At 44.5% G+C, this 24,362-nt stretch overlaps 1 protein-coding gene across 5 annotated transcripts in view; it reads left to right on the top strand.

Moving 5' to 3' along the window:
• SPTBN1 (spectrin beta, non-erythrocytic 1) overlaps positions 1-23,739 on the top strand; it is a 116,980-nt gene extending 93,241 nt beyond the window's left edge. For all 5 annotated transcript variants that reach the window (XM_066177948.1, XM_066177952.1, XM_066177950.1 and 2 more), the window contains exons 19-36: positions 1,783-1,929; positions 3,276-3,539; positions 3,832-4,056; positions 4,230-4,319; positions 4,561-4,839; positions 5,782-5,912; positions 7,222-7,426; positions 7,515-7,889; positions 9,609-9,853; positions 10,203-10,341; positions 11,237-11,321; positions 11,879-12,075; positions 13,069-13,175; positions 13,724-13,787; positions 18,723-18,961; positions 20,205-20,378; positions 22,010-22,052; positions 22,343-23,739. In XM_066177948.1, the coding sequence (XP_066034045.1) occupies positions 1,783-1,929; positions 3,276-3,539; positions 3,832-4,056; positions 4,230-4,319; positions 4,561-4,839; positions 5,782-5,912; positions 7,222-7,426; positions 7,515-7,889; positions 9,609-9,853; positions 10,203-10,341; positions 11,237-11,321; positions 11,879-12,075; positions 13,069-13,175; positions 13,724-13,787; positions 18,723-18,961; positions 20,205-20,378; positions 22,010-22,052; positions 22,343-22,558 (3,225 nt within the window). In that variant the 3' untranslated portion in view covers positions 22,559-23,739. The remainder of the gene's footprint in view (positions 1-1,782; positions 1,930-3,275; positions 3,540-3,831; positions 4,057-4,229; positions 4,320-4,560; positions 4,840-5,781; positions 5,913-7,221; positions 7,427-7,514; positions 7,890-9,608; positions 9,854-10,202; positions 10,342-11,236; positions 11,322-11,878; positions 12,076-13,068; positions 13,176-13,723; positions 13,788-18,722; positions 18,962-20,204; positions 20,379-22,009; positions 22,053-22,342) is intronic.
• The last annotated feature ends 623 nt before the right edge of the window (positions 23,740-24,362 follow it).

Below are 24,362 nucleotides of genomic sequence, written 5' to 3'. Positions count from 1 at the left end.
AGAAGCCTTAATGCTGTGGCTGAGTAAAAGCAAACAGTGAAAGCTAAGCAGTGCAATTTGCAGAGCAGAGGAACTGTCTCCTGCCCAGAAAGGCAGGAGTAAAACCACTAATTCTGGGTTATCTCCTAACCTCCATGTAGCCTTTGACTGTTCAGCAGCACAGTAGCCTGTTCTAGTGTAAACTTCTGCCTACAGAACTCTTCACTAACATGAGCATTTTTCTGTTTAGACTTGATAGGAAGATCCAATGAGAAGTTTCTCTGATTGCTCTTATAAGTTTCCCCTTTTTGGGGAGGAGTGCATTTAAGGCACAATTGAAATTTTAAGGGGCAGTTGAAAGGAGGCTCATGAGTGATCAATGGAATTTGTTGCCCTGTGTCCTGAGCACACAGAAGAGGCTTCTTTTCCTCTCCTTTTTGGGCTGCTTGCTCACCCAAGTGCTGTTCTAGAAACCAATATGGGATTTGTTTTGACATTTTCCGCTCTAAATATGCAGAAAATGGACCTTTTCAAATTCTATAAACATTGCTGTGAATGCGGTTTTTATCCACACCTCAGGGGTAGATGAACCAGCCAGACTCACCCTGGGAGGAAATGTGATGTTGGCTGCTAGGATCATTTTCACATTCCATTTGCACTTGGTAAATCAACTGTCTCTTAAAGTATTGGTTTTCTCTAGTGGTGATAGGAAAATTGTCCCCAGTGCCTTTGTATTTGCTGAAAATCAGATAGAAAACAGTCTTGGATTTTATATAATGGGGAAAGGAAAGTCTCCAGTACCAAAACACTCCTGGAGACTGGATAAATAAACAAATTACTTACATAAACCTATAAAGAGAAAGGACTGAGGGGAAAAGGTACGAATGTGCTGTGAATTAATGGTACAAAACCATCTCTAGCAACCTCCACAAAACCATGTGACGAATAAGTAGGACACATGTCCCTGTTTCTCTTGCTGTTGAACTGGGTGAGACCTGTGTGTTTGATTTTGCTTATCATAGAGGTGATTCCCTTCTGCTTGAATCAAGGGTTATTTATGTATTGGAGATGGATGTTAGAACTGAACTATTAAGGAGGCCGATCCTTGACTGAATCCTGACTAAACCCCTGAGTAAGAGCAGTCTGAATTTCACACAACTCTTCTTTAGAGGCATCTCTTTATCCTTGATCTGGAGGCATTTTGCATTATTTCACACCAGGAATGTTTCCTCACACCCCTGTGGAATCCCTGCAGCCCCTCAACATAATACCCAGAGTCTGGCCTTGGCAGGACAGATTTATAGTTACCTGTCCAGCCTGACAGAGGGGACTTCCCAATGGTGCTCTGTACACACGGTTTGCCCTGGTTCCTCCCCCCGTAATGCCCCTGGCCCTTTGGTTTCTCCTCTCCTCGGTGTGTCTCCATTGGTTATGGCACTCGGTGACCGGCCTTGTTCTCCCTATGGGATACTGACCTTACCTGCCCTTTGCTCTGCCCCCACACCTCAAGGTCTTTGGCTGCTGAACTCCACACTTAAGCGGGGACGAGCAGATGATCTGCCCCTTGACTCTGGGTTTCCCTTCGGCTCCTGGAAATAAACCTTCTGGAACTGATCTGATATCAAGGCCTTCTGCCTCTCCTAGCTGTGCTAGCAATGTGGCGTGTGTGGATGTGTGAGCTTGACTGCCTCGCCTGAGTTTCCCCAAGCGGCCTTTCCACCGGAGAGGCTTATTGGGTTCTGGGCTCCAGCTCCACTGCTAAATAACACAACACCACACACCCCCATGTATTTTCCTTTCCAGCTCTCCCTCTGGATCAATGAGAAGATGCTCACAGCCCAGGATATGTCCTATGATGAGGCGAGGAACCTGCACAGCAAGTGGCTGAAGCATCAGGCATTCATGGCAGAGCTTGCATCCAACAAAGAGTGGCTGGAGAAGATTGAAAAGGTAAGTAAAGAGCATCCCAAAAAAAGGCCCTTATCTTTGACCAGGATGGTTGCGCACAGAGATGGGATCTGCTCCTCTGCAGAAGTGGTCCTTAAATCACCCCACAGCTGAGGCTAAAGGAGATTTCTGGTGCATTGTGTCTCCATCCAATCCAATTTATTCCTCACTGATGTTAAAAGTCTTTTATCCAAGACATTCACTCAGACATTGGCTAAGGTGCCCATTTAGTTTTATCTAGTTTCTCCTCTCTGCCAGAATGAAGGCACAGGCTAAATTTCATACCCAAAGGGTAAGGTGGGGCAAATGTTGGGATTTGAGCCAATAAAGTGGAAGCACTTCCTGGGAAATAACAGAATATAGAGAATAGCTGAGTTTTTTCTTCTGTGCTGCTAAGCTGGCTTTCATTCATTCAGAACTATAACCAAGCTGCCTTTCCCCATGCAAAATTAGAGCATGAGGTAAAGACTGTCCAGTTTTGTGATTAATTAAGATTCACAGCTCTGTATCACGTTATTTGAAGCCTTAATATGCTGTGATGAGCTGTACTTTTCCCCCTATTTCTCCTGTGCAGATCTGGAGCACTGAGGAGTCTCCTCTTTCTCTGACAGTGGGTTTCTGTTCAGTGTAAGTTAGCTTAATTGCACATTTCCTCTCCCACTTTGGCACTCCATATCCCATTAGAGGCTTTTCTCTGATCTACAAATAGCAATACCCTTTAATGGTGTAATTAGAAGGCTGCTCTTATTACTGGAAGTTTCTTTTTAGTGATGCTAATACATCCTTCTCCTTTGCCTCTGAAAAATCAGATTGCAGCAAAGGACCAGGGTTGTGTACAGAGTTGTGACAGACCCTGACATTCATATGGAATGTGCTGGGTTGGGGGCAGTGTTCCTATCTGCACCCAGTTGAAGAGATGGATAGGGATAATTAGAATAAGGACAATATTTCCCAAACTCTTCCAGCATTATGCTGTGTGTTCATGGTTCTCTAGTGATGTGGCCCCCAGGAGACGGGGCCTCAGGAAATGCAGTGTGTGCAGCTCCAGCTCCCTGCTCCATCCTGCCTGAGCCATGGCCTCAGTAGCTCCCTTTGGGGAACATGTGCCATGGAGAAGAGAAAGGAGGCATTGCTTGACCTTCCCATTGCTACAAAACCCTCTTCCAGGCAGCAGAGAGACCTGGGAGCTGATGTTCTGGAAGGAGTCACTGGATAATTGGAGATAGAAAATGAGTGGTTGATGATGCCAGCAGATGAGGAATCCTGAGTGCTTATTAATCAGGATAATTGCCCTAACGGGCTGTGAGTGCTCCCGAGGAGGTACCATTTGGTTGCTCTTTGCTTTGCAGGAGGGAATGCAGCTCATTGCAGAGAAACCAGAGACTGAGGCCGTGGTGAAGGAGAAACTGACAGGTCTCCACCAAATGTGGGACGAGCTTGAATCCACCACCCAGACCAAGGCTCAGCGTCTCTTCGATGCAAACAAGGCAGAGCTTTTTACCCAGAGCTGTGCAGACCTGGATAAGTGGTTGAATGGTTTGGAGAGCCAAATCCAGTCAGATGACTACGGAAAAGATCTCACCAGTGTCAACATCCTGTTGAAGAAGCAGCAGGTAAACAGAGCATGGGGTGCAGAGGCAGGCAGCAGATACCTGCACTCAAAGGAACAGGCAGGGCAGGCTTTCAGTTTAGAAAAGAAAGAACTGCTTTTCTTTCTTCCTATTCTTTCATGTACCTTTAAGAAGAACAAGAAATTCATCCAGCAACAAATCAGACAATTTATTATTGGTAAATTGTCACTGATCAGCATATGTTCTCCCTTATGAGGAAGCTGTTGATGTGCCCTAATTGTGTGAACAGCTTTCATCCTGGTTTTCAGGACCTTTTTGCCATGTTTCTGTTTAGATGCTGGAAAATCAAATGGATGTCCGTAAGAAGGAGATAGAGGAGCTGCAAAGCCAGGCAAGGGCTTTGAGCCAAGAGGGCAAGAGCACAGATGAAGTTGATGGCAAACGCCTTACTGTAGAGAAGAAATTCTTGGAGCTGCTGGAGCCTTTGAATGAGAGAAAGGCCAACTTGCTGGCCTCCAAAGAGATCCACCAGTTCAACCGGGATGTGGAAGATGAAATTGTGAGTATTAAAGAAATCCCATTCCCCAGCCAATAGGAAAATGTTGGAATACTGCTGCTTAAATGTGCTGCTACTGTTGGAATACAGCTTGTGTGCACCAGCCTCTCTCTCTCTCTGCTGCCCCAGCTGTATCTGGGTTTGCTTGAAATCATGTGTACTGTTCTCTCTTTCAGTTGTGGGTTGGAGAGAGGATGCCCATAGCTACATCTACTGATCATGGACACAACCTCCAGACTGTGCAGCTACTAATAAAGAAAAATCAGGTGAGTAGGTGCTGTTAGAGCTCTGTACCTGCTATTCCTCCTTAGTGATGGCTAATTCCAGAAAGAAATGTTTGGGGTAAAACAGCGGGTACTGTAGTGTGACCACAGGTGATGGCAGACCCCCAAGTTGTCCACATGAGCTGATGATGTGTGTTTTGCTGCCCCTCTGGAGTTAAGATCCCTGATTTGTATTTCCTTTTCATTTGTGCATTGTCTCATCAGTCAATTTTCTCCCATGTAGACCCTTCAGAAAGAAATCCAGGGCCACCAGCCTCGTATCGATGACATTTTTGAGAGGAGTCAGAACATTATCACAGAGAGCAGCCCCAATGCTGAAGTCATTCAGCAGAGACTTGCAGACTTGAAGCAGCTGTGGAACCTCCTCATCGAGGAGACAGAGAAGCGCCACAAGCGCCTGGAGGAGTCTCACAGGGCTCAGCAGTATTACTTTGATGCAGCTGAGGCTGAGGCCTGGATGAGTGAGCAGGAGCTCTACATGATGTCAGAAGAGAAAGCCAAGGTGAGCAGCTCCACAGTGACATGACTTTGGCCTTAATTGCTTTGCTGGAGGGAGGCAGGTGACATAATTTAATGTGGCACTATGGAATGGTAACATAAACAAATTGAACTTTCTGGTGAAGCCTCAAGTTAGTTTTGAATGACAGCACAATACACCTGGCTGGGGAACCAGGGCCTGGAGGTCAGTCAGCTGCTACCACTGTCAGCAGCCTTGACTCCCAGTGATCATCAACTTTGACTCCCAGCTTCAGACCATACCAAAGAGAACATAAACTCCTGTATTCCAAGGAGGTGTTAGTGCTGGAGCTTGTTTGTTATTGACATAAATGCACCTTGTTTCCTGCCCTGGTAAAATAAAGCTCACCTTTGTTTCAGGAGAACACATTCCACAGGTGTTCAGTCTCCAGTTAAAAATGGCTTGTTTTCTTTTTTATCTATTGCAAATAGCTCACTCTGCAAAATATTGGATTGAAAAGATTTATTGACAATATCAGTTAACACTGAGAGTAGGGGGCTGTTTTTCTTAGCTCTAACAGTGCATAAAAAGTTTTGATTGGAACCTCTCCAAATGCTTTGGTGGAGAATCTGTTGGCATGGACTGTGTAGAATTTCTTTTCTTTGCCCCATGCTGTTGTTGAGATGCCTGGCAAGTAGTGTCTTAATCTGTTTCATGTTTCTGAGCCCTGCACCAGTGTTGTGGAAACACATAAAAAGCTTCATAGAAGAGGAAATTCAACATGCTCAATGCCCAGATGATGTAATTTTGTTCTGCACCCCAGAGGGGTTGATGCATTATCTCTTTCACTCATTATTTTGCTTTCTGGGGGTACCATTTGCCGTGACATCAACTGTTCTATACCACTGACGGAATGACTTGTCTTCATGCTTGTACTTGGGAGCAGCTCCTTCTAGTTCTTCCTGTCATTTTCTGTCACCCTTACAGGATGAACAGAGTGCGGTGTCCATGCTGAAGAAACACCAGATTTTGGAACAAGCTGTAGAAGATTATGCTGAGACTGTGCACCAGCTTTCAAAGACCAGCAGAACTTTGGTGGCAGATAATCACCCAGAAAGGTATTAACTGCCATTTTTAATTGGATCGTGAGTTCTTTTAGTAATTCAGTCCCTTTTTTTGGCGATTCTGACATACAAAGACCACAGCAGAGAATAAGTAGCTTGGAGGCTCATGCAGAGGCAGAGGAGTTCAGCCTCACTCAATTCAAGGTGTCTGTTGGCCCACCCTGATTTGGCCAGAGGCAGGGTCAGTATGTGCAGCTGCTGATTTCTGGTAGCTCTGGACATGTGGAGTACCTGTCTGTTGTGCCCTGTGTGCAGGCTGCAGTGTCAGGTCTGCCAGCGCTGCTGAACCTCACGGAGGTGTAGCAGTCCTCAGGCCAAGGTCCTGACCTGCTCTTCCAACTAACTTTAAGGTCCGGCTGAGAAGGTCATTGTCATTAATCCTTCTGCAGTACTCCCCAAGATCTGCCTCTTCTCTTTGAGATTCCAGCAGAATCAGAGCCTGGAATCAGATGCTTTGAACATGGACACATTAACATCTTACTTTTGGTAAATTTATCTCATCTTTCATGAATGGCTTTCCCTGGGGGAGAACTCAGGAAGCTTAAGAACCATTTTGCTGTAAGAGCTGCAGCTCAGCAGACAGAATTCTTTACTGGCTTCAGCTGCAAGGCTGATTCCACTCTGGGGCTGATGTATTTAACTACTTAGCCTGCACAGACTGGAAGGTGGCACTGGTCTAGGACAGACACACTCTGCCTGCGGTGGAAGGTTATTTAACTCTAAAGCACTCTCTTGTGGTCATGATTGCTTCTGATGTGAGCAGATTTCCTGGCTGAGCTGTCTGAGTACTGGAATAACATCATCAGCTTTACAAGGCAGATGGGAGGCACTTGGACAGCACTGTATGGCTCAGACAAAAGAGAGGCAAAAGATACAACAAGTAGAAATATTAATCCCTAGTGCAAATGCTGAGCTTTAAGGGGTAAAAACCCCGTGAGTGCTGCTGAACTCTGAAGCAAAGTTTAACTGAAAAGGAACTGCTCCCTGCCGCAGCAGCTCAGATCCTGCCTGTAGCTTTGGGAGAAGACTCTGGTGTGATCTGTGGCCAGACAAATGGAGAGCTAGATTCCAGCTCCCCTCTCTAAAGCCAGGGGTTTACAGTGCAGGACAGACAAGCTTCCTAGCTATTGCTGTCACCTCTGCCAGCAGGGGATCAGTCCAGTGTGTCTGAGTCAAATTCCTGTCTGCAGCAGACGTGCATTCTGTGAATTAAATACCCCGAGTGACTTTTATTCCTTGCAGTTTTCTCTGTTTAGTTTTGCTTGCAAAGGTGATGCAGACTGAGTGTTGTTTGGTTTTCCAGCGAGCGCATCAGCATGCGCCAGTCGAAGGTGGACAAGCTCTATGCGGGCCTGAAGGACCTCGCTGAGGAGAGGAGGGGCAAGCTGGATGAGAGGCATCGGCTGTTCCAGCTCAACCGCGAGGTGGATGACCTGGAGCAGTGGATCGCCGAGAGGGAGGTGGTGGCAGGGTCCCACGAGCTGGGCCAGGACTACGAACATGTCACTGTGAGTCCTTGGAGGGCCCTCTCTGGGTGCTGCTCACAGGGGGTGACTAGGCTTGCTCAGGTCATGAGCCTCTTTCTTTGCTTTCCAGATGCTGCAGGAGCGGTTCCGGGAATTTGCCCGGGACACTGGGAACATTGGGCAGGAGCGGGTGGATACTGTCAACCACATGGCTGATGAACTCATCAACTCCGGCCACTCAGACGCTGCCACCATCGCTGAGTGGAAGGATGGACTCAATGAGGCCTGGGCAGATCTCCTGGAGCTCATTGACACGAGAACACAAATCCTTGCAGCCTCTTATGAACTGCACAAATTTTACCATGATGCCAAGGAGATCTTAGGACGTATCCAAGACAAACATAAGAAACTGCCCGAGGAGCTTGGTAGAGACCAAAACACAGTGGAAACACTACAGAGAATGCACACGACGTTTGAGCATGATATCCAGGCCCTGGGCACCCAGGTGTGTGACAGGTGAACTGTGGGTGTGGGAACCTGCGCTGCAGAATTTGCTGCTGCCCTGGGCCCCTCCATGGCTGGGAGACAGAGTGCTGCCAGCTGCTTCCCACATGTTGTGCTGTGGGAATAACCTCACCTGCATCCTTTTCTTATCTGTCTGTCTGCTGCTCTGTCATTGCATTCGGTTGATTATCTAAAGTAGGAATCTGTAAGTACACAGGCTTCTGAACATGTTGGCAATTGTTGGATGTTATTCCATTTTCTTTCCTTGGTTGATAAAGAAATGAGAAAGGCAGAGAGCTTCTGTATTGATTTAAAGTGCCAAATATGAAGGAATGTATAAGCCTGGTTGGCTGTTGGAGGTTTAGTTTTATTTTGATAGGTCAGTTCAAGTTTTTTTTTGTTTTTAAAACCACCAAAGAGCCCAAGTCAAACCCTTTATGCCAAGCACTGTTTATTCTTCCTTTCTGAGAGGCAGACCTACACAGAGGCTTTCTGACTTTGTTATGAACCTGAGCATTCTGAATTAAATATGGCCTTTCTTGATGCTTCCTAAGAGCAAAAAGAGATTTAAAATATACAGTTCAGGCTAAGATTTTTAAAAGTACCCAAACTTGATGTAATTCTGAATCTTTTGAAGGCAAGGTGTGCCAAGTAGAAGGAGGTAGCTGCTCATGCAGCACAGGGGGGATTCTGAAACAAAATGCAACATTCAGCTGCCACGGGGAGAATTTGGGAAGGCAACAACAAGTTGCTTGAGGAATGGAGGAATTACAACTGACTGTATTTATCCCAGTAGGTCAGGAAAGAGCTTTCATGGCCCAGCTGCCAGCCAATTCTCAGTTATGTTGCAATTCACACCAAAACAAGGGACATAGAGCAAGCATTTGATTTTCCAGGTGTTTTACTTTCAGAAGCCATAGGTTTTATACAGAAAATGGGAGACATTCACAAAACATCAATCCCAGTCTCTCAAAAAGGTAATTATAATCGAGACCTAAATGAAGGGATATGCAATTGCAGCACAGAGCTATGGGGAAGGCATTTAGGATAATTTCTGGGTGAAACAGCCAGTGCACCGAGGTGGATCATTTTGAGAGAAGCACGGTCTCTGTGCCTGTAGCTGGAAGACTGTTTGATTTGATGTTAAAGAAAATTAATTATTTGACAAAAGCTAATGGAATGTTTCCTGGCTTGAAAAATATGGAAAACTGTCAGGAATTAGCATTTGCCATCCCAAGACAGTGTTTGAAAGGAAAAGATTTCTAATAGTAGAAGATTCTTAATGTTTCCATATTTTCTTCTCTTTGAAGTCATTGTCTATGTTTTTGAAAAATAACCTCTGTCAGCTGCAGTAGTGGTTTGGATACAGAGTTCCCAGGTGCCTTTGGCACTTGTAAGAGAGGAAGGGAATTTGATGATGAAAATGGTCCCCATTTGGCCTGACACGTAACAGTCACTTTCTTTTGGCACTGTGTCTCACAGTGGTTTCAGGCAGTGGCAAATCTTTGCTATTCTGAGGGTCCCTTGACCCTACAGTGATCTCTGAGGGATAATGTTGGCTTACTAGCAGCACAGACCTTTCTAGTGTGGACAGATGAAGTCCATTTGCAGTGACTTTAGAAAGCCCCTCGAGTGATGAATTAGCAGATATGTGTCCCTGTGTTTGTGACTCAGGAGTCACAAACCCACTGATGGCTTTGTCTCTCCCAAACTGCTGCAGGTGCGACAGCTGCAGGAGGATGCGGCACGCCTCCAGGCTGCCTACGCTGGGGACAAGGCTGATGACATCCAGAAGAGGGAAAACGAGGTCCTAGAGGCATGGAAGGCACTGCTGGATGCCTGTGAGGGCCGTAGGGTGAGGCTGGTGGACACAGGAGACAAATTCCGCTTCTTCAGCATGGTTCGGGATCTCATGCTCTGGATGGAAGATGTTATCCGGCAGATAGAAGCCCAGGAAAAGCCAAGGTAATGCAAGGCATCCCTTCTCCCTCCAAAGATAGGGCTGCAGGTCACCTGAGGAACATCTGTAGGGCTTAGTATCACTGAGAGTGGCTTTCAGAGCCTGCTGCTGCAGCAACTTGCTCATGTGGGTAGCTGCTGGAATAATTGCCATGGAAAATTGTACCCAAAGAGATTTGGTCTCACTCCGGGATTATTTGATCTCTGATTCAGGCCAGGATGGTGGTGTTCCTAGGGAAAGGCCTCCTGAACTACAAAGACAATCTAGGAATCAATTTTTTCCTCACTGAGTTGTAGGTCAGTTTGCAAATGTAGCAGCTGTTAAATCCAAAATCTGTGTTTCTGGTCATTTTAGGGATGTTTCATCTGTGGAACTCCTCATGAACAATCACCAGGGGATCAAAGCAGAAATTGATGCCCGAAATGACAGCTTCACTACATGCATTGAGCTTGGCAAGTCTCTGCTGGCCAGGAAACACTACGCATCTGAGGAGGTACCATGCTCCCTGCACACAGCCATGGGCTCCTGGGGGTTCTTTCCGAGGGAGAAACCTGCCCTGTGTCACCCAAAGAATAATGGAATAATGACAAGTGTCACCTCAGGGGCTGATGCACTTATGTGCTGTTGGGAAATCAGGGTATAACTTCTCTCTGGCATTTCATGGTGGGTAACAGAGGTGACATCGAGATTTAAAGTGTCATTTTCAGCCAAGAAAATGCGAAGAAGCTGCTGCATTCCATTCTGCAGAGAATAGCTCTGGGATGGAAAGGTGTCTTCCTTGAGCAAGGGCAGAGGCAACTGTGAGACAGCCTGAACTTCCTGCAGGGGAAATGGAATGCTGTGGAGAGGCCTGCTAGGGGAATGAGCAGGAAAATGTTTGTTGCGTAGGGAGGAAATTCAACTAATATTAAGAGAGCCATATCCAACTGCTTAAAGCCTTGATTTATTTTCTGAGATGTCTAGGCCAGAAGATAGAAGCTTAGCCCTTGGTTCTCCTTCCTGCCTTTGGGGAAGGGAGCATAACCAAACACTGTGAGGCACTTCTCTCTCAGGCAGGAGAGAGCTTCTGCAACAATCCTGAGCAGCACATTTTGCATTATTCGATGGAAAAGGGCAGAAGATTCAGTGCCCGATTGTGCTGTTTACATTTGTTTGCCCATTACACCCTTTTATCAAATACTCTGGGTGCTGTAGCTTTTAACAGACACTGAATGCTTATGCAAATGTGATATTTTAATGGAAATGTCACATTTATTTATACTTGGAAGAGAAAAGCAGCTGTTGTTTGCACGGAAAGTCACTTCCTGAGGAACTAGTGTCAGTGCAGGGTTGGGGGGAGCTGCTGCCTGGTTCTTGTGTAACAGCCCTGCTCTCTGCTCTCCATCCAGATCAAGGAAAAGCTCCTGCAGCTGACAGAAAAGAGAAAAGAAATGATTGACAAATGGGAAGACAGATGGGAGTGGCTGAGACTGAGTAAGGACACCCTTGGATTTCTTTTGGGCTGGGTCATACCTAACTTTCTTCACTGTGCCTTTCTGAGCATTGAAAAAAACCTGCAGCTCCTCACTTATCTGTTACAGTGCTTGGAAGTGTGTTTGTGCTGGAATAGCTGCAAGGTTCACACCTGTTGGTTTTTAAATAATGAAGAATTTGAAACCAAGAAACCTGCACCAAAGGTCTTGCTCTACATGATAAAATTTGGAGCTTGGTGCAGTAGCTCTACCATATTTGCAGGTGTCACATTCCAATTTCTATGCTGAAATTAGTAGGTTACAGCAAATTAGAACAACAAAACTACACTAAACTTGCAAAATGAAACTTGCATTTTTCCTCGAAGCAAAGCCAACAGGAGAAATGTCTGTCTTTTCAGCGACTGGTTTCAATGAACTTAGCTAAGGGGAACACTTAGCCAAGTGCATGTACTTTGTTTCCTGAGCTGGGCTAAGGTAAATCCCAAAGCTGCATGATGACTCCATGATGCTCTTCTTTGTGACATTAATGGCACTGACACCTGTGCCCTCTCTGCTCAGTTTTGGAGGTGCACCAGTTCTCCAGAGATGCAAGCGTGGCTGAGGCCTGGCTGCTGGGACAGGAGCCCTACCTGTCCAGTCGTGAAATAGGGCAGAGCGTTGATGAGGTGGAAAAATTAATCAAGCGTCACGAAGCATTTGAGAAATCCGCAGCTACTTGGGACGAGAGGTTTGCAGCGCTGGAGAGACTGACCACAGTGAGTGTCTGAACCTCCCTGGCCTTTCCTCTTGACTGATGGTTTGGAATAACTCCCAGCATCATCACCTTGTTCTCTGTTTGTTGGTTGGTTGTTGATTGACCTCAGCCAACCACAGCCTGAAGGTCCATGTTTCCAGCCATACTAAAAAACCCTTTCTGATTATTTTGAACTCAACAACCTGCAAGGAAAAAGCTTAAATGATAAATGACCTCAAGAGTCAGCAGGAGCTGTCTCAGGCCTGGGAGTGATGGCCCAGAAGGAAATTTCAGAGCTGAACAGTTTGCTCCAGCCCTCTGCTGTATTGGTTGGCCAATTATTTTTGGTTAAAGATGACAGTGGTGGGAACAGGGCCGTGACAGTGATGTTTGTTATGTTGTGACTGCTCCAGTGCAAGGCTGTATTGTCCCATAGGAAGATACAATAAGCAAAAAAACCCCCAAACCCCAATTTGAACACAGCTGCAATGTCTGTCATTAATGCTTGGAGAGCATTTTACCCTCTTTGGAGAACAATTTGGCTTTAGACACTACAGTTGAAGTGGCCTGGGTTTTCACACACACTGAGTGTCACAGCTGCAGACAAATGGAACTGGAGTTTCTCAGCATCTTCACAAATCAAGCTGGTTTTATGGAGATTGGTAACTCCAGGGATTCAGACAGGAACATTTTATTTCTGTGTTTGGCAAGCACACAGGAAGATGTTGCTTTTGGATATTTTAATAACTTGGGCTGTTTTCTTGTTTGTCTGGGTTTTATTCTAATAGAATGAGTTGGAAAATAGACATGGCTGTTGTCAGAGGGTCTTATACTGATGCCCTCCCTGACAAATCAGTGCTACAAATGCTTTTAAAGACTGATGCCTTCCAGTTTTATCCCCATTCACTTTAATTTCAGTGATGTTTCAGAAAAATGTACAGAGTTGTTGTTAGTTTCTAGAACACCCCATGAAAAATGAGCAGTCTTTTTAAATAAAAAATGTTTTCTCTCCCAGCTGGAACTGCTGGAAGTGCGTCGGCAGCAAGAGGAGGAGGAGCGGAAGAGGCAGCCACCCACTCCGGAGCCCAAGGTTGCAGAGGATGGAGACTCCCAGAAGCAATGGTGAGCTGGACTTTGCACTTCCCTCGGGGAACCCTTGGGCTGAAAATGTGCCGTAAAAGGAGAGGAGATTGTGTGGGTTTGTAACATGATCCTTGTTAGAATATTTGGTGGTTTATGGGGACAGGACCTCTCCCAAACCCCTGAATTCCCTGCTAAGTTCCCATTTTCCAGTTGTCACTGCTGAGGCATCCCTAGCCCAAAAGTGGGAATGCTGCTTTTGTCCTCTGGCCCATGAGTTGCAGTTTCTGAACAACCTTGGCTTTTTTCTTTGATGAGCATCATTTACAGATTTTAAGCCACATCCTTGGAATATCGACATTTATGAAATTGCTTGTGTGATAGGAGGAGGTTTATTTGTAAGGTAATTGTCAGTAAAGTCTGGTTAACTCTCACTTCACACCGGATTTATTCAGTTGGGCCTGAGGTTTTTAGGAACTTGTTTGAATTTCTCAAATTAATATTCAGTAAGAAAATCTCATTTTGTTGAACAAGATGGGTGACTTCCTAAAACCTTATACAATTTCTTTTCTTTTTCCTCTCTCCAACAGGGATGGGACAAAAGGAGAACAGGTTTCCCAAAATGGTTTGCCTTCAGACCAGGAATCTCCACGGGTTAGTTACCGCTCCCAAACTTACCAAAACTACAAAAACTTTATTAGCAGACGGACAGCCAATGACCGCTCGTGGTCTGGACTGTGACCCACAGAATCACTTGCAGCAACAGAAACCTTTTTTCAGTATGGTTTACTGGTACTGGTTTAATCTTTCGGCTTCAGATTTCCCTGCTGCTTTTCTCTTCCTTCCCATCAGTTGACTTTTATTTCATTAGCAGCCCCTTGGACATATATTTGCTTCACTTTAATCTTTGTTTATTTGAATCTCCCCACTGACACTCAGTTGCTTTAAGGTGACACATTTATATCATGTTATTTACTGTGAGTTTTTCATGTCGCTAATAGTATTAAGATTTTCCAGCGAAAACGTCCTTTATATGAGTAATTGAGATGTAATGAGATTACATCCTAATGAAGAAGAGCACTAGGACCTGACAGGTATGACGCATCGAGTTATACTAACAGGTCTCAGCACGGCAACTTTATTAAATCAGCTGCATTAGCAAGAGTTATGTACCAGGCCAAAGATAATCCACACGAGTGAGCTGGGCAGGAAGGGCTGGGAGCGGGGGGGAGTGTGACTGTGGACGAACAAAAGCCTTAAGGTTAGTTTGTATAACATTCCATGCAGAATGGACTCATTGACTGCAGAGACAAATAAACGTGAAATAAACCATTGAAAACCAGTATCTAGATTTATCTGGGGGTTAGTCCTCATGCAGAGTTGTGATCTTGCTGTTTTGGGGGCCCATTTGGCCTCGGTCCTGTCCTGTTGGCACTACAGCAATTTGATTTCTGGTGCCAGAGAGGCAGGGGTGTAAATGAGAGTAGAGTGTAGCCCCTTGGGGAGAGGATGTGATGCTTTCTTTTAAAAACTCAATAAAATACAATGTCTAAGATCCCAGCTCTTTATTTAACATTGGTGCAGGCTGAATGCTCCATGCCTTACACACTCCTTCTTGACAGGGAATGTCCCAGTGGAATCAGGATGCATGCCAAGAATCCTCATGTGCAGCCATGACAATGCCTGTAAATGTCTCTGGAGTTAATGCTACACAGGAGCTGAATCTGGTTCCACTCACCACCCCCTTTCTGCAGAGCCTTCTTGTTTCAGTTAATGCTTTGAGTGAAAGGACACTTCTCTTTGTTGCTGAACCTGGTTCTCTGGGGTCACATTCAGTGCAGGAAAGGCTCCTGGCAGGCTGGGATCTGTGGATATCAGGGCTCTTACAGTGCTGCAGAGCAAAGACGAGTCCCAGCCAAGGGCTCTGGCAGGAAATGCCTTTCAGCACAAGTTTGGCTTTAAGATGCCCATCCTAGTTTAGGTCTGAGTCTGCACACAGACTCTCTCAATGCTTCACAGTACACAGGAGTTCCACCTTTCTCTTTCTGGAAATAAAACCTTTTGGTTCTTCTTTAGCATTCAGTCCTGAAGTGAGCTGTTGTACATTCTAATGTTTATAAATTCTCTACAGTTGTGGCAGGGAATGTGAGGTGATCTTCAAGCACATCCCAGATAATAATCTTGTTGGTTAGCACAGCCTTATACATCACCTGTTTGCTTCTTTTGAAATTTTATTTTATTGCCATGCTACATAATGCATTTCCATGTTCATCTTTGCCATCTACACTTCAGTCTTCCATGAGAACTTCCAAGCTCAGTTTGTTGAGTCCTGTGTATGCCTTGGGCGTAGAACTGCGTCAGTGAGGCACAAGATGTGCTACTGTTGGTCAGAATTTTGGCTTTTGACAACTGGCTGAGCAGTGCAGCTGGATTGTTCTGTGTGGGCTGAGCTTGTGAACTGAGAGTGGTGATTGAGAGGATGTGCTTCAGTAACTGTACTTTTGTCTTTCCACTTCATGATGCATGTTTTTGTTTTTTTTTTTTTCTTTTGTCAGGATAACAACATATAGCTTCTTAATGCTTTTAAAAATTCCATATGAATTTATGGGGATGCTCTGGTGGTTGCCCTGTGTCTTGAAAGTGTGCCAGTTCTCAGGGCAGGATAGCTATAGCTTTAGACTCCACCATCTGCAGAGGTTTCACATGTATTCTGGCAAAAAAAAGAGTCTGTAGAAGTAATTCATAGACTTTTTTTTATTCATATTAGTACACTTAGATAAAAATTCCACTTTTATGATGATGAAGAAAAAGTAAGTCATTGATTAAGGTCATCATTTCAGGCACTAGAAGAGTGGGATTTCACCTATTTATTGCAGCCTGTGGGTCTGACTAAAGGCATTAGAAAGGTCCTTTCGAGAGAACAGCCTAGAGGTTGGCATCTGTTTGCATCTGAACCAGGCAAATCATCTGGTTCTTCAGCTGTGGGGCAGAGCCTTGAGTCAATTAACCGAGCAGATGTTGCTTCAAACACTGCGCAATCCAAAGGGGCACCTCTGTCATTGTCACCACCTGTCTTGTTGCATGTCCCAGTCCTGCTTTAAAGATTTCCGGAGTAGCCTGTAGCCACTAAAGCACTTCCAACTAACCCATCAGGCCCCACTGAGAGAACTGTATCATGTACCTGAGACCTGTTGTGTTGTAACAGGAGTTTGCTGTTGCTCTTTGTCCTCCGTGGCATTGTCTCCGCATGCCCCATGCATGTTTCCATTAAAGTGTGTTCAGCTCCTGTTTTTTTCTCCATTTTCATGACACATCCTTCGCAGAGCTGTTCATGATTTATTTTGCTTGTTTTCTGTTAATTGTAGATAACACGTGAAAGGAAATAAAACCTGAAAGAGCATCAGAAAAGCTTTTCATAGCCCTTTTACAACCAGTAGAACTTGACGTAGAAGGTGCAGGTCTGATGATGTGATTAAAGTTGGCAGTTACTTTTCAAAGCCACAGGGTTGCAGCACTGAATTCCATATAATTTCCCATAAAATATGTTGAGCAGCTGTGCAGTGGCTGCTGGTTTGAAACTGGTCTGGTTTACCTCGGATTAAGGGTTCTAGTCCTATTTTCACATCTGGCTGATTCTGCTCCAGCAAATATGCTGCTTTCTGTGTCAGTGCAGGGACCAGGTATTTCTGGGGAGTTTATTTAAGTTGTGGAGATGAGTTCCTGTGGGCTGTGTGATTCCTCAGTGCTGGTCAGAGGTGTCAAGTCCCTCAGACAGGGCTCCAGCCAGCAGCAAAGCAGTTTGAGGTTCAGGAGCTATCACTGGATAGAAAAGTGTGCAAGGGGCTCTCCTTGTTCTTGAAGGGATCTGTTGGCTGTGAGTGATTGACATGAGTGATGAATGGTGACTCAGGGGTTGTTCATTCCACTACCTGTGTTCTGGCAGTGTTTGGATAATCTTCAGCCTCATCTATTTACCCTTTTCCCTGCTTTAATGCAACATTTTTGTTTTACTTTGAGATTTGGGTACAAGTAGTGAGGGTTGATGGCTTAGATTGGTCCCAGTTGTGAAGGTGCAGTGTAAGGCTATGTGTCTTTAGGGACAGGGTAAACCAGATCTGACTGAAGTGCAATGTGAGCTGTGATTCTCTCCCTGTTTGAGGGTGTAGTGTCTGTACTCTGGAGGTTTAGGTTGCTAAAGGCAGTTAACCAGTCCTTCCCATGTTCAGAGCAAGTTGACACTCAGATCTTTGTAGACCAATGGTGAGGTCCAAGGTGTGAGGCACAATAATGGATACTGGGCAGGTATAAGAAGTTCTAGCAAATGGTGGCAAATTTGAGTTTGTTGCATAATAATTTGGCTGCTTTTGATTTGTCCAGGCCATGTGCAGAAGTGGGAATGTCTAATTATTGTGCCATTCACAAAAACCTGCTTGTCTGCATAAAACCAGTCCAGAATGCTTGTAATCTACTAGAGCATTAGCAGCACTGAGCTTTAGTAACTTGCTAATAATAGTACTACACACTGGTTGTGTAACTCCTGAGCTGCTACCAACGGCTCTACACGTCAAAGTAATGGTACAAGAAAAATACACAAAACTGGGACCAAGCTGTATTTCAAAAGCTTATAGCCATTAGGATTCCAATTTAAATGATTTTTTGGATGAATGGCTCCTGAAGACGTCGCCAGCTTGACCAGTGAGAGCTGCTGGAAACACGGCTGCTCTCTAGGCTATCGATCCCAGTGCACCAGGCAACGCGACCAACAAAGCAAGTGATGGGCAAGGCCTTGGTTCTGTCTTTGTTTGGGGGTAAATAGCTGTGTGATGCTGTGTGACTGTGGTGGTTTTCAGTTCCTTTAACCAAAATCCAATCTACCCAATAATGCCAGTCTGAACCAGACCTCGATCAATTGACATGTGACCTCATTCCCCTTGTCTTTATGATCCAATATCCTAACTGAGATGGTGGAGATGCATGGTGTAATCTTTCTAATTTCTGCATGTTTTGATTTTGTTGTGTCACTAGGGGAACGGGGAAAGTGGGAAAGGAGCTTTTACAGAAACAAATCAATTGCACGCATTTTTGTAAATGCTCCTGGGCAATTGTGACATCTTTCTCTGCTGACTCATAGTCAATACCTTTTATGGACCTTTAATGCCCCAGTAATGCCATAAATGTATTTAAGGTGGCTGATGTGTATAACTTCTACTGTTCCTCTAGGTTTGCAGAAAGTGTGATTGTTACTGTTCCAAACATTTGAGTACTTAGCAACAGAATTGAATGCTCTCATTCTAGGAATAACAATATATAAAAGAATTGACCAGCAGAGCAAAGCACAGTAAAATTCACACTGAAGTTCAGCTGCTTTTGTTTTCCCGTCTCTCCACCTGTAAAATGGATACTAATCCATTCCTACCTTCTAATTTCCTTGGCCTCCTGTGTCTCCATGGAGTGCGAGAAAGAACTTACTGGCCTGTGTCATTGTCCAGGCAAAGTTTATACACAGCCACGTTGTGCAGGGAGACAGATTAACTACAGAATGCCTCAGTGCTAGGGGCTCTGGCTGAACATATTCTCCACTGTTCCTAGGTGGCAGAAACCGCAGAAACCAACGAAATGGTCAATGGAGCTGCAGAACAGAGGACGAGTTCCAAAGAGTCCAGTCCTGTTCCTTCCCCGACGTCAGACCGCAAAGCCAAGAGCAGTGTTCAGGCCCAGACTGCTGCTACCCTCCCAGCCAAAACCCAGGAGATCCCCTCAGCCCAGATGGAGGGCTTCTTACACCGCAAGCACGAGTGGGAAACACACAGCAAAAAAGCCTCCAGCAGGTACAGTGTATGTGTAACACAGGCAGGGCAGCCCAGCGCTCTGCCCAAGATGGCACACAACTATCTCCAGCCTTCTCCCACCTCCCAGAGACCTGCCAGGCTCCTGTTGCTGTAGGGATGGGGCTGCAGGGCTGAACACTGCATGTGGGGAACTGCAGTCTGAAGATATTTGGTACAAAAAGCAGTGTTAGCCACATTTGTCAGGTGGAAAACTGAGGCAGAGAGATACCACGACTTTCCCACTCCACATGATGGATTTGTGGCAGTAGTGGGATTTGATTCCAGCTCTCTCAAGTTGTATGTTACTGCAAGAAAAGAAAACCACGTAGGTGTGAGAGTAGAAATGTTCATATTCTTCTGACATTTTCTATTTGCACATTACCACTTCCCACTTACTCTGTAATCTGTTCAGCATGAACAGAGGACGATTGGTGTGCCATAGTCAATTCCATTCTCAAGGAATGTCCTGCAGGTGTCAAACAGACAGAACTTTGAGATTTGTCTGCACTGAAAAAGCAGACTGGGGTCCTTTGTGACCTGAGAGAGCTCTCAAAACCAGATTTATGACTTGGCTGAGAAGGGAAATATTCACAGGAAATACTGAGCTGCAGCAACATCTGTGGGATTTGGTAGGAGTGAAAGCACTTGGCAGAGCTGAGATCTCATGTGCGTACAGCAGTACCAGGATATTTGTGCCACTGGAGTTGTTCACACCAGACAACGCCTTTGAGGCAGTGACAGCCACCATTACTGGTGTCTGAGTATTCTTATTTCCAGTAATTGTTAATTTTCACAGTTCTATTAGAGAATTATGTGGATGATGCCACTAAGAGTATTTTTGTCAGTCAAAGATTTCACACACAGTCCATTCTATTCCATTCATCAGTTTGTAGCACAGAGAGAATTCATTCTACAACAGAACAGTGCCATTAAAAGGTCAATCATTTTCTGTCTCAGGAATGCAAAGTACCCAGTCTGCCAAATAGTCCTCCTACTGTGAGGACAGCCTGATGTGCTGTCACAGGGAGCTCTGGGAATCTCATTTCACTTTGGCATTTGTCTTAAAGCTGTGCTTCCATGAAAGAATTCCCTGTCTGCTGTTCATGGGACAGCATAGGCTGTGTTCACATCCTCACACTGAACCAATCTCCGTTAACTTACAGAAGTAATTATGTTTGGTTTCTCCAGTGCTGCAGGTGAGAGCATTGGATTTATAACTGCTCTTGTTTCCCATGTCTCAAAGGTCATGGCATAACGTGTACTGTGTCATAAACAACCAAGAGATGGGCTTCTACAAGGACTCAAAAGCTGCTGCTTCTGGCATCCCTTACCACAACGAGATCCCCGTCAGCTTGAAGGACGCAGTCTGCGAAGTAGCAGTCGATTACAAAAAGAAGAAGCATGTGTTCAAGCTCAGGTAAACCTGGGGCAGTGTTCTGCCCTTGGGGAAGGCCATGGTGGGTGTGTTCACTGGGACACCCAGCCCAGGAACTGACCAGGGACTGCAGCAGCTCCTTTTCCGAGCAAGCTCTTCCCAACACTGAGTTGTGGTCCGTTCATCAGAGTGAGCAAGCATAGAGCAGCGTTACAATAATCAGAGCATATCCATCAGATATGTGTGCGTGGAGTTAGGGGCCTGCATTTCATAGTGCTGGGTTTTTCAGCCACTCTCTGGAACTGATGGAGAGCAGCGATTGTGGTTCTGCTCTTTTCCAAATCAAGCTTCTTGTTTAATTTTTTCAGTATGAATTTAAGAGACTACTGAAGACATCTCACATTTTCAGGTCTGGAACATATAGTTACAGACAATTTCACTCAAATATGTAAAAGATCTGTTGCTCAAAGGTTAAAAGAAAGGCTTTTCCTTGGGAAACTCTTTGGTTTACTGAACAATTTTCTAGTGCCAACAACTGAAAAATATTTATCATTACACAGCTGTGAGATAATCCTGTCAAAGAAGACTTACTTTGTGAACTGACTGGGTCACGTGTTCCAAGACAGGTGTTTTGAGTTTTTTTGGCAGAGCAGGGGTGGTGATGGTGGTGTAATTTTATATTGGTGCAGGAATCCTCTAAAGATCATAGAATCCCTATTTGGGGAAAATTTGCTTTATAGAAAATATATGTGGAAATATATAGCAAATATTTAAGGAAACGTACCTTTCTTGAAGACAGGCCTGCAGCTATGTGATTCATCCTTCAGACTATTTTAAACCTCTCTGAATTGCTAATGGAAGTATATGCTGTTCCAAATGCAAAGTTAGGCAGAAAAACCAACTGCCCTTTTTTCCCAGTGCTCCATCACCTGCATCAGGGCCCTCCATTACTTGCATGTATTTCCTTTGCTCAAGCACTGTTATTTTACTGTTTAATCTTTAATTTCGTTTCATAAAGAATTGTTAAAATGCTTGCTTTTTGTTGGGAAAGATGGGGAAGCCTGCAGCAGAGCTCCTGCTGCCCCTGCCTCCTGTTTGTTCTGGTGTTATTCAGTTGGTTTTTCATTTCTGTGTATCATCACATACATTGTTAAATGTATACCAGTTAAACCACCTGAGTAAAATCAGTGCAGGAGTCAAACAGAAGGCAGACTCTGGCCTTCACTGTGAGGAGAGGTAGCTGCTCATCACTAATACTCAGAGCAGGACCTTGAGCCAGCACCACCATATCTGCAAGAGTAGAGCAGCTGCAGAAATTTGTGGGATTTTCACAGGAGCCAGGAAAACTCTTGGTGCTGCCTGTGACTTTTTGCTTTGGAAATTATTGAGTAAACTTTGATACTGTGTTTTGCAACAGAGAAAAGATGTACCTGAAAGAGCAAATACTGAGCCAGCAGCCACATGGGAACACAAGCACCATCCTGAGCATATCCAGAGCCCAGAGCTACCACGTGTGTGGCTGCAACAGGGGTTGTTGGGGGCATTTGGCACATGGGCACTCTCCCTTGCAGTCCTGTGTGCCTCGGGCTGCTCATGTGCTGGAGCCAAACAAGCAGGAGTTGAACCAGTGTGGCCACTACTGAGCTAAATTTGTGATGGTATTTTCTTTCCAGATTGACTGATGGCAACGAATACCTCTTCCAAGCCAAAGACGATGTAAGTGTGTTTTTCTTACCATTTATTACTGTGCTGTCTGTGCTGTTGTACCATGGGCAGAAGCAGCTGCCAAGAGCTGGTGTGCACTCTTGTGTGTGGGTGATACGTAGGCCCAGGGCTGCTCAGGTACAGCCTCTAGGAGGTGTTTCTGGAGATGCACAGCCAGAAGGGATGGGTTTGGGCTGGTTTTCCTTGCATTTCTACCCATGTCCGTTCCCTCTCCGCACTGTCGTGGGAGTCAGAGGGGTGTGCTGGTTGTAACAGTTTTATGCCTTTGGGGCTTCTTGAAGGAGGAGATGAACACGTGGATTCAGGCCATCACATCAGCAATCTCTTCGGACAAAATCGAAGTGTCCCCGACCACCCAGAGCACTCCAGCCTCCAGCCGTGCCCAGACCCTGCCTGCCAGCGTCACAATAACCAGCGAGTCCAGCCCTGGCAAGCGGGAGAAAGACAAAGAGAAAGACAAAGAGAAAAGATTCAGCCTTTTTGGTAAAAAGAAGTGAATTCCATCTCCACACACTGCACTTCTCTGACCGTTCCAGTGGAATTCCAGCATGCGAGCTCAGAACCAATACGTTACTCTCTGTGCCTCATGTTCCTCAATGTGATTGACATTTTTTTATTTATAGAGCATTTTAAAATAAAAAAGCCAACAAAAAAAAAAAGAATCTAAAGTTAAAAACGTATGAGGTGCATTGGGCAGCTTCGGTAGGAGGGGGAGGACCAGGTTTTGGGGTTGGGGTTTTTTTGGTGGGTTTTTTTTTTGGTTGGTTTTTTTTGTTTTGTTTTGTTTTGTTTTTTGTTTTGTTGTTTCTTTTTTTAAATGAAGTTAATGTAGATTAGATCTTAATATTTAAACTGTTCCTCAATTTTGTGAGGCTGTCTTGGAAAATAACCCACTCCTAGTGCTATTGGTATGCAAGGCAGCGGTGCTTTCGAATCTACTGTGCACATAAGAAACCAATGTACAAATTCTCAAAGGCTTTCACTTCCAGTTAAGGTTGTTATGCTGAGTCCTGACTAGTAGAGCCTTCCCTTGCGATTCTAACAGGAATTAAAATGGTAGAGTGTTCTCTTTGCTGTAAGAGTGCAGGTATGCATTGACTCACAGCCCAACGTTGGTTTAACACCACCCGAAGCGTCCCCACATCTAGTATGACAGATAATAATGTTGGTGTTCAAGACGGATTAACAGGCTGGTACAGTTTTAAATAAGCTGTAATTTCAAAGGTTTTTTTCTTTTTTTTTTTTTTTTTTTTGCCGAAATACATTATATTGTATGTTTCAGATAATTCTAGTACAAAGTATAATAAGACTAGATGTATAATAAACCCTTTAAAATCATCAATAAGTGTAAAAGTGGAACTGAAGCATTTACTGGAAAAGTAATGTTACTCAAATGGTTACTTGCTTGTCAGCTGCAGCACTGTGTGTTATAATTTTGCTACATTACCTTGCTCTTTGATACATAGTGTGCATTTCTGTCACTGTAACTATTGTAATGAAAAATTTTCATCTTACTGCACAATCAAAAATTACATTTAATAGGAATGAACTTTCAATGACTGGGCCTGTAGTCAAGAGTAGTACTGGAACTGGCTTTCAGTTGTATCGAACTGTACCTCTAGACTTTTACCCTATCTGTTAAATATATGCGATGTCATTAAATGCTTTTAAAACTAAATATGCTGGGTAAGTTTCTTATTTCATTTCTGACAATGTTAAATCATAATTTTGAAAGATGATCAAAAATAAAAGTTATTTTAAAATGTCATCTCTCCTGTGCACTGAAACTGATGTCTTCAAATGTAATTCCATTCTTTTGTGCGAAAGTTCATTCTGAAATAGTTGTTTTCTCTCTTCCCACTTTTCTTTCCCTTCACTTCCCACCTGCCCTCCCTTTTATCCTGCCTCCCAAATTAAGTGCCAAAAATAAAGAGAAAAACAATTAAATTAGTATTTTGAAAAATATTCTGATATAGATACTTTTTGTGGGAAGTGAAACCAGCAGAGTGGATGGGAATAAGCACATCAGAGGCTGGGGCAATGGAGTTCCCTGAACATTTACCTGATGGAGGTAAAGCTCCATATTCCAGTTGGCAGCAAAAGGACACCATTTTGAGTTAGCACTGGTCTCCAACTTTCTACCCACCTTTTGCTCAAGTGCTTACGTCCTTTTCTTACTTTGGATGCCACCTAGGGAACCATCTAGTAGGAATAACTCTAAGAAGCTCCAATATGTTTTAAAGTCAATGAAATGTAAGGAACCTGGGTTTTAATGTTTTGTAATTGTTAAAATCCACTCAA

This window comes from Chamaea fasciata, unplaced genomic scaffold, assembly GCF_029207755.1.
Source record: "Chamaea fasciata isolate MVZ Bird 193981 ecotype frontalis unplaced genomic scaffold, bChaFas1.0.hap1 SCAF_3, whole genome shotgun sequence".
NCBI classification, from domain to species: domain Eukaryota; kingdom Metazoa; phylum Chordata; class Aves; order Passeriformes; family Sylviidae; genus Chamaea; species Chamaea fasciata.
Note: the sequence above shows the minus strand (reverse complement) of the source record. Positions and strands in the feature narration are given on the sequence as shown.